This window comes from Passer domesticus, chromosome 8 (assembly GCF_036417665.1).
Source record: "Passer domesticus isolate bPasDom1 chromosome 8, bPasDom1.hap1, whole genome shotgun sequence".
Lineage (NCBI taxonomy): Eukaryota > Metazoa > Chordata > Aves > Passeriformes > Passeridae > Passer > Passer domesticus.
In genome coordinates, this window is record NC_087481.1 from 54,276,306 (window position 1) to 54,285,667 (window position 9,362).

Sequence of the window (9,362 nt, forward strand, 5' to 3'; positions counted from 1 at the left end):
TTACGTTCTTCCCACCACCCCTGGCTCAAATTTAACTGTACACAGGAGGAGCTTGGCAGATGTTTTTTGCAGTTTTTTTACACTTAGGAAGTCTGTCTACTGTTAGATTTCCTTTCTGCCACTTGCTCCAGCAATGCTGAGAGCTGGTAAAACACTGCTTTTCCAAGGGAAGAATTGAATTCCACTGAACAAAATGCCTTGTTTGTGCAGGATTAGAAGGTGCCAGGAGATGACAGGCATTTATCAGCAATGGCAAATAACTTGTGGCCAGTGCTAGGAATGTGCATAAATGTCCTTTCCTTCAGCTAGTGCATCTCCAGGGGAAATCCAACACCTGCCTTTTCATGGGAACAGCCGAGTTCAGAGTGAAGAAATCAGCAGTACAGAGATACATTCACATTTTCCCCCAACATCAAAATATTTAAATATCACTGTATTTAGCAACTGTTTTACAAAACAGGGTTGTGTCTTTATATAAATCTGACTTTTCTGGATCCTGTAAACTTACTAATACACAAGTAGGGCAGATTATAGTAGAAACTGTAGATGATAGTGAGCTCAGTGGACTTACTCCTGTTACCCTTCTGAAAACCTCTCTCTTCTCTACTCCTCTCTTCTTCCAGAGGATGAACAGAGAGAGAAATCTGTCTCCCACCACACTGTTCAGCAGCTCATAGTGGAGAAGGAGCAAGCTCTGGCCGATCTGAACTCGGTGGAGAAATCCCTGGCGGATCTTTTCAGGAGATATGAGAAGATGAAAGAAGTCCTGGAGGGGTTTCGGAAGGTGAGTCACCTCAACATCACCTTTAAAGAGCAGAGCTGAGCAGATTCTGTGGACCAGAATGTGCTGTGCTGCTGAACAGGAGGTAGGACTTGTGTTTCCAGCTAATTCTGATGTTCTGCATGACAAACCATAGTCCTCAGGTGAAGGATTGCAGCCAGCTATCAAATGTAAACATAAAAATTGTAAATCTCTTTGCATGGTGCAATATTCTCCTTCAGGGGGTGTCAGTGTTGGACTGCAGCCCTTCAAACAGCTGTGTGTGACTCCCACAAACAGGTGCCTGTCCTGCATTTTAACCTCTTGGATTAAATTTGATGTCATCTTCTCTTTTAAGAATGAAGAAGTGTTGAAGAAGTGTGCACAGGAATATTTGTCACGAGTGAAGAAGGAGGAGCAGAGGTATCAGGCACTCAAAATTCATGCTGAGGAAAAACTGGACAGGTAATTGAGTCATGGATTCACAGAATGATTTGGGTTGGAAGGGATCTTAAAACCATCTTGTTCCACGCCCTGCCTTGGGCAGGGGCACCTTCCACTGGACCAGGCTGCTCCAAACCCTGTCCAGCCTGGCCTTGGACACTTCCAGGGCTGGTGCATGGATTGTACACATATTTTCAGGAGTTCATCCTGCAGAAGGCTTCCCGTGGCTGGACCTCACATCCCAAACTCATCCTGCAATATGCAAAGCACAGGCTGCTCTGTGATGGAGAGTGGAAAGAAATGCAATAATGAGAAATTCTACAACATGCAGCTATTTCTTCTAGCTCCTGACCATACAGAACACCTTAAATTTCTAGATTTAGCTCATGTCTTTATGTTTGTTTAATGTATTTTCGTGGGAGAATCAAGAAAGAAGCCATTAGCCAGTTTCTTTTTTGTGATCCCCACGTAATGACCAGTTAAGCCTTTCTAGGGACCATGTTCAAGACTCATAACACAGTCCCCTGAACTGGAGATCAGATTTGGAAACTGCCATAAAACACTTCTACCTGAGTCTTATTTGTGACTCCAGCAGAGGTATCTGAGAGAAGCACAAAGGGAGCAACACAGACAGTAAGAAAAGACTCTACTGAGCAAGAGAGGGAGTTGTGAAAAGTGTTCAGGGACAAGTCTCAGAATATACCCAAGATGTGCAGAAGGCAGCCCTGCCCTCTTCCCCCCATTTGTTAAAGTGCTGTCCACCCTGGGGCACCCTCTGCCCTTTCCTGTAGAGAACCTGATGTGACCAAACCCTGTGTTTTTTGCAGAGCCAATGCTGAAATTGCACAAGTGAGAGGCAAAGCCCAGCAGGAGCAGGCAGCGTACCAGGCCAGCCTTCGGAAGGAGCAGCTCAAAGTGGATGCCTTGGAGAGAACACTGGAACAAAAGGTAAATAAATCAGGAGACGAGCTCTGCCTGAGGACTGTCCTGCAGCTCACGGGCCTTGGGGACAGCAGCACTCCCCAAATTTTAGGGCAAAACCCCCTGTGTGCACCAGCTGGACCCAGGTTTGATCTGAGCCCAAGTGTTTGGGGCTGGCTCAGCCTTGGGCAGGGCTTGGGGTGCACCTCTGAAACCCAGGCCTTGGTTTGCTTCAGTTCTCAGGTTTTTCTCTCAGGTCCTGTTTCCCTTTTTAGTGCTAGCTGTAATTCCAGTGCTAATTCCAAAGTGTCTGTAGGAAATGCCTATTTATATCTCTGTGTTCTCTAGCTCAGCCAAGGGAGCTTGCTTTGGCACAGAACAGCTCGTCCTTGCTTGCAGCTCTGCAAGGCAGGGTGAAATAATGAAAAAAAGTGAAAAGTGCAGCCTAGAAACAAATTTCCACTCTATTATTGTGGAGTGCTGGGAATGACTGCTATGAAGCTGTCTGCTTTGGTGCTAAATTTGATTTATTTAAACTGGAGGAGCTGTATTTGGAAGAAAGGAAGCATTTGTTTGAATGCATGTAGCTGTACTATGAATGTGAACACTTAGTTGTACTCTATATGCACATCTATCTATATGTATAGATCTCCTGTTCTCAGCATTGGAGAAAAGTTAATTTTCCCACACCTCTCCCACATAATATTAAAATTTAAAAAACCCTCTTCTTAATGCAACAATCCTCTTCATAATACTTCTTATTTTATTTTCCAGAATAAAGAAATAGAAGAATTAACAAAGATTTGTGATGAACTGATTGCCAAAATGGGGAAAAGCTAACTTTTAACCAAATTTCTGGACTTCAATATTGAGTGCAATATGACCATTGGCACACTGATGTCCATACATTTATGTGGACAGGTTATATTTTCACTTTTTCGTATGCACTACTGTATTTTCTTTCTAAATAAAGTTGATTTAATTGTATGCAGTACTAAGATGACTATCAGAATTTCTTGCTATTGTTTGCATTTTCATAGTATAATTCATAGCAAGTTGATCTCAAAGTTCCTGTATCAGGGAGATTGTCAAGTTCTCTAAGAAAATACAAATTGCTGATCCTAGCCTTCCCTTTGTACATGAGTTCCCATGTTGGATGTCTTTTGGATTTAATATAAACATGTATTACTTGCATGGGGACTCTTGCCTTAAGGAATGTAAACTTTATCTGCATTTGCTGATTTGTAAAATAAAATCTAAAAAAAAAAAAAAAAAGGAAAATGCATGTCACAAATGAAATTCTCTATTGTAAATAAATTTTTTCGTTGAAAGTTGAAGATAAGTATGGCTCTCTTTTGTGTCCTTCACTGGTTTATTTCAGCACCAGATGCTCTTGGGAATTAATTCCTCCACAGAAAGCACTTCATGGGTCACTGCTTGGAACACTTTGTGGGTCACAAGAGTCTGCTGCTTATGTGCACATATCTAGGTCTATATCTTAATGTCTCTCTAAATATATATATATGTGTGTGTCTATGTGTTGGATTTGGACCACTCAAGTCTCAAGCATAGGCTTAATCCTCCAAAATATTTAATGCTCTGACCCTGATCCAGCAAATCCCATGGGCAAATGTAATGAGGCTGTTGGAGGAGTCGAGGCTGAGGCATGTGGTGACAGGATGGTTTTTAAGCATGTCTGGCACTGAAAGGTGAATAATTTCCTGCTCCTGGAAGAATTTGCCTGCAGGGCTGGTGGAGATGAGGTTGGTGTGATCAGAGGTGCAGCCAGAATAAGCTGCATAAGTAGCACTCTTGAACACCTCTTTATCCTGTAAGTTATCCTCTGCACAGGATTAGGGATGGAGGAGAAGCATTAAGGCTCTAATAGCAAACAAACTGCTTTCTTTGCCTAATGGTGCATCTCTTGGATCTGCATGATGTGGACAGTCTTCAGCCTGGTTCTTATCAGCTCCCTTTTTGTCCTCAAAAGTAAGTCAGCTGCTTTTTCTTTCCTTTTTTTACTCCATTTGCATTTCCTACCTCAGGTGTGGTTGAGCCTCTTTGCTGTTCTGGGCTCCTCTGCTGGCTTGGGTTGGTTTCAGGTCGTTTTGTGTGTGTGGTTAGCAGCACAGAACTGCACCTCTGCAAAGATAAATGTGTGTGCTAACAGATTCAAATGTCCCCAGTGATAGCAGGGGTGGGATTTCTGCTCTGCAAGCTTCAAGTGTGGTGTCTGAAATGTCTTTCAAATTCATGCTTGCCTTCCTTTGAAAATACCATGTAGTTTGTGGCAAGGAAAAGAAAGAGGATTGAGGTATGGTTGTGGTTTAAACAAGAGCAAAACTCAAGATACACTGTTGTGCTTTCCAGCTGAATTGATACTTCAGGAGAAGAGGAAAATTGGATCATTGTAAGATTTTATGTGTATACAATGTGCTTTTTCATGGTACTGTGGACCAAAGATCATGATTGGGAGGGGGAAGATCATGATTGGGGGCTCTACTCTGAAAACATGACAAGAAGATATGGATGCAGTTACAGAACATCAAATGTTTCTTGTATTATTTTAATTGCAGATTATAACAACTAAATAATCTGTAGTTGATTTTTATTATTATTTATTTTATTAGTATCTGACCATTTTTTAAAAGGAAAAATTGATAAGATTTACAGACGCTGAATTTTCCAAAGCTTTTTTTTTCATTCTTTTTCTGTGTGCTCGAAACCATACTAGAAGGATTGATATTTTAAATGCTTCTTATAAATTCTAAGTGGTCTCTTCTCCCTCCACCCAGGTGAAGCACTGCAGTGTTACACCTGTGTAGGCTCTAGTGATGACGACTGCAACAGACAAGGAAGTCAGCAGTGCCCAGGCCATGCAGATGCCTGTGCAGTCATTAGAGGACAAGCAAGTAAGTGCCACAAATGTGTCAGACTTACTGCATTTGTCACAAAAGAAAGAAATAATCAATGTTGGAAAGAGAAGAGTGCACAGTAAGTTAAGGAGGAAACCAAAAGTAAATGTCTCCTCTCAAAATAAGCCCCATTAGTAAATCTCAATCCTAGTTTTGTTGGCACAAAATCCCACTGGGAATGATTTGTCGGTGTGCCACGACGAGCTGCACCCACCCTGTGGGAAAGCTGGAAAGAAGCATTTTAAGCATTGCCCACTTTTTGCTTAAGTGACTTAGCTGGAAATTAGGATGGAAGAGAAGCTAATGAGCCCCTGCCCTTGCGCACATCGGAAGATATTTAAGCTGCACCAGTTGCCTCCAAGATTAAAAATCAGAGTTATTTGAGTGGGAGCTGTTGGTGTGCTGCCTTGTTGTGGTTGTACTCATTTTCAGGTTGTTGCTCAGTGCTGGGTGGTCAGGCTGCTGCAGGGGGTGCAGGTGGGAGCAGGTGCCATTTGCAGCCCCTCTGGGCTCACTTCACCAAATGTCATTGTGAGCTTGGATGTGACATATATGCACAGGATTAGGGTTTAAGAAGAAAAAAGTTTTTATTCTTAGTTTAGTGTGTTTTTTAGTTTATATACTCTTAACGAAGTGTAATTTAAAGTTATTAACTACATTATAATATATATAATATTTATGTATTTTTAAAATTTGTTTTTATGCTGATGCTTTGTCTTTTTCTTTGCTATGGATATCTTTGAAAAGCATTCAGGATTAGGGTTTAAGAAGGAAAAAGTTTTTATTCTTAGTTTAGCGTGTTTTTTAGTTTATATACTCTTAACAAACTGAGATTTAAAGTTATTAACTGCATTATAATATATTATATATAATAGGTATTTTTTAATTTGTTTTTATGCTGATGTCTTTGTCTTTTTCTTTGCTATGGATATATCTGAAAAGCATTAATTGTTATTAATAATAACATTGATGTTATTATTAATTATTATTATTATTAATTTTTTTATTAGTTTTGCTTGTAGGCTAGTTGTTAAGCTTTTTTATATTTCCTTTTTTTTTGTATTTGATGACAAATGCAGGGCTTGGTGCAAAAATCCAAGCAGATGCGGGAGACGCGGAGTAATAACCATAATTATCAATAAAACGAACAGTTTGTTAACTGCAGGCTCTGTTGCAGGTGGCATCATGAAGTCCTGCTCGTTCAGGTCCTTCTGCGAGCGGGCGCGGCGCGAGGGCTCGAGGGCGCCGGGCGTGAGCGTGCACTGCTGCTACTCCAACAACTGCAACGCCAGGAGCCCGGCCCCCCGCGTCACCAGCTCCACCAGCTACTGCTCCCTCCTCCTCCTCACCCTGCTCTGGCACCCCTTGTTGAAGCTGACATGAGGGGGAAAAAGAAGAATTAAAAAAGAGTATCCTGAAGGAACAACTCTGCCTTCCTAGCAAGGGGTGATAAATATTTCCTAATCACGTTGCTCCATGTACCATTTATCTCACTAGGCAAAAAAGCTGTAGGAAGACCTGACAGATGTTCAGATAAAAATTGTTTCATCTGCTAAATAGGGCTTGATCTCTGTGTAAGAAACGCTGCCCTGTTGCCTATCCTGAGGGATTGATTGTGTGAATACATCACATTTTCCTGCAGTTTTGATAAGGAGAAATCTTTGCTGCAGGTAACCTGGTAGTGAGGCAAAGGGCAAATGTCTGCCAAATGCTTTTTCCTGTTGGCAGATATTCAAAAGCAAGCTAAAATTTTCAAGCACAAAGTGACTGAAAATTCTAGCAAGCAAGTTAATCTTTCAGAGCATATTGGACAAAAGGAAACTTGAAATACAGATGATTTAGTATTAATTCAAACTGATAAGAGAAGGCCATTAAGAGAATAATGCATGGAGGTATATTCTGTTGTATATGTTGTGTTCCTGGCAAGGAGGCTGGATGGTCTTTAAGGTCCCTTCCAGCCCAAACCTTTCAATGGTTCTATGCTTGTGTGTATTTCCTTGGAAAAAAAAACACCTTCCAGTCTTCTCTTTTCTGATCCTTTGAGAATTTTACCATAGCATCAGAAGAAGAAGAAAAAAGAAGAGTTTGGAAGTTGTTTTTGAACTGGTACTCCATCCAAAGATTAGCTCAATCTATCTCCCCTGCTGGTTTTAAAAACAAGTGATTAATCCCTGTCTTGTAGGCAAATTATAACTTGAGTTTATAATTCTTGAGGTTTCAGTTATGTAAATAATTCTGTACTGCCCTAAACTGCAGTCTTTGAGAGTAAGAGTGTATATATCTATACAGGTCTGCCCTTCAGTGATGTGATGGAGTTCAGGTGGTTTATGTATTCTTTTCATTTTGCAAAGTGAATGAAATTACTTGGAGGTCTTTAGAGGTGTAAAGAGGGACTAAATCAATATTTTTAATAAACCCATTCATTGTAGTTTTACCAAGTAAATGATCCAGGAGGGGTCACACAGTAGAAGGCATTGTGCATCACTACCTCCTTTGATCCAAAACTCAGAGCACCAGGCAAGCAGATGAGGGAAATTTGTAGATTTTAATGTTCAGCTGTGATGATCTGGTCCAGCCCCTGGCACACAACATGCACAGGATTGGCTGAAAGTCCAGCTGGTGTAACTGAAGTAGAGGTGGTCTTTCCAGTTCTAGTTTTAGTTGCCTAGTAGGAAAAAAATTTAGATCATCAAATTTATGGAACTCACAAAATATGTGGCAAAGTAGTTTTTCCCCTAGCTTTGTGTTGTGATATTTTTTTCGGTATAATTCTTTGAAAAATCAGTTCTGGACAGTGTGTAGTAGAATTCTTCACATTGACCAAAGTTTTATTCAGGTTGCAAACCCTAGAGCTGCAGCAAGGTCAATGAGTGATCCCTCCCTGCAGAGTGAAACCCTTGTCTTCCTTGTAGCTGTCACAGGGGCCGAGCTGTCTCCTTGTTTTACTGTGCTCCTTCTCCAGTGTGGATCCTGCCATCATCTCATGTAGGTTGTGGCTTCAGACTGGCTGGATTCTCCTGGAGTTTTGTTCAGGTGGGCTCAGACAAGGCAGTTTGGTCTATTTTTAGTCTCTAGGCACCACTCTGATAAAGCTGTTGAATATAAAGATTGCAACAATGCAGCAGATCTTGGCTGAGAATGTTAATTTGGACTCTGGTGTCTCATCTGTATAAAAATCACTTAAATTGGTGAAAGTATTTTTCATTTCATTCTCAGCTTGAAACAGTTCCTTCGATCTCTTCTGCTACAGGAAGCAGGTATTGATTGTATCTTTATCTTTGTATAGTTCTGTAATGATAAACCTGTATTGAATGTAATCTCTGTATGTGCTCAGTGCATTTCCTTAATGAGAAAATAAATTACACGCAATGGCTGACATTGTCTCTTGGTAAACACAACTGCTTCTTTTAATTGGGATTTCCAGCTGCATCTGGTGCTCTGTTTTCCTGCAGAAATCCTGTTGGGCTTTGTTGTTTTGTTGTTTGGGGTTTTTTTATGTGGGATATATTTCTTAAATCTGTTGGATAAAATAGTGGATGTTGGTAGTGTTCCTGCTGCTATATTTCCATGGTAAAATAAGAAGGTAAATCTCTATCCTCTTGACAAACACCATCTGTCATTCCTGCAGGCAGCCAGGACTGGGATCTTTGTGCAGCTCCCGCCGCCTCCCTCCAGTCCTGGCTTCCAGCTCATCACGGGCCCTGCTTTGCTTTTTACAGCAAAAAAAAAGTCATTTTCCCTGCCCAGTTATGGCCCTGAAGTGTGCCTGCATGTGGATATCTAGGAGAGATGAACCACTTTTGTGGATTGGTGTTCTCAGCAGTTTCGTGATGGTTCTTGGCATAAGCATTGACAGGAAGACAAGCACAGAGAAATAAAAACAAAATAGAAGGAATATTTTCTAAACTCCGTTAAAATACAGAAAATATTTTAATGGTTTCGTTGCCATGTCTGTGCAGAGCTGTTCCCACTCACAGGTGCAATGGAAAGTTGGTTGTTCTGAGGTTAATTCCTGCTGCAGCCAGGAATTTTATCCTTTAATGTCAGCAGCAGAGAGGCTGATGCTGAAATGTTTTCTGCTGCAACTCAGAATGACAGGACTTATTTTTCATCTCTTGTATCAGCTGGATTTATGTAATGGCTCAGTTGGGTAAGTGCTGGGTCTGAGTGTAACTCTGCCCTTTCACCTCCAGGAAGGATCTCCAAAAAGATTCATTTCTAAGTGAGAGAAAATTCAGTTGTACCTATAGCCCCAAATCATAACTTCCGTTATTCCTTTCAATCCTCTTGGTTTTGGCTCTACAAACACAGCCTTTATTTTA

The 9,362-nt window shown here is 41.0% G+C and overlaps 2 protein-coding genes across 7 annotated transcripts in view; both read left to right on the forward strand.

Annotated features, from left to right (window-relative positions):
* TACC2 (transforming acidic coiled-coil containing protein 2) overlaps positions 1-3,408 on the forward strand; it is a 114,066-nt gene extending 110,658 nt beyond the window's left edge. For 4 of the 6 annotated variants that reach the window (XM_064431508.1, XM_064431507.1, XM_064431506.1 and 1 more), the window contains 4 exons: positions 624-784; positions 1,119-1,225; positions 2,032-2,152; positions 2,900-3,408. In XM_064431508.1, coding sequence (XP_064287578.1) covers positions 624-784; positions 1,119-1,225; positions 2,032-2,152; positions 2,900-2,965 — 455 coding nt within the window. In that variant the 3' untranslated portion in view covers positions 2,966-3,408. The remainder of the gene's footprint in view (positions 1-623; positions 785-1,118; positions 1,226-2,031; positions 2,153-2,899) is intronic. The other 2 variants (XM_064431511.1, XM_064431505.1) reach the window with 1 other exon arrangement.
* Positions 3,409-3,555: 147 nt separating this feature from the next.
* On the forward strand, positions 3,556-8,404 carry LOC135306894 (CD59 glycoprotein-like). The gene is made up of 3 exons (XM_064431512.1): positions 3,556-4,114; positions 4,921-5,037; positions 6,218-8,404. Exons 1-3 carry the CDS (start codon positions 4,060-4,062, stop codon positions 6,421-6,423), a joined length of 378 nt encoding a protein of 125 aa, XP_064287582.1. The 5' UTR covers positions 3,556-4,059; the 3' UTR covers positions 6,424-8,404.
* Positions 8,405-9,362: the final 958 nt, after the last annotated feature.

Coding starts and splice junctions, on each gene's coding strand:
- LOC135306894 (XM_064431512.1), top strand. CDS start 4,060: ATGATGTGGACAGTCTTCAGCCTGGTTCTTATCAGCTCCCTTTTTGTC. Junction 4,115..4,920: donor CTCCCTTTTTGTCCTCAAAA/GTAAGTCAGCTG, acceptor CCCTCCACCCAG/GTGAAGCACTGCAGTGTTAC. Junction 5,038..6,217: donor AGTCATTAGAGGACAAGCAA/GTAAGTGCCACA, acceptor GCTCTGTTGCAG/GTGGCATCATGAAGTCCTGC.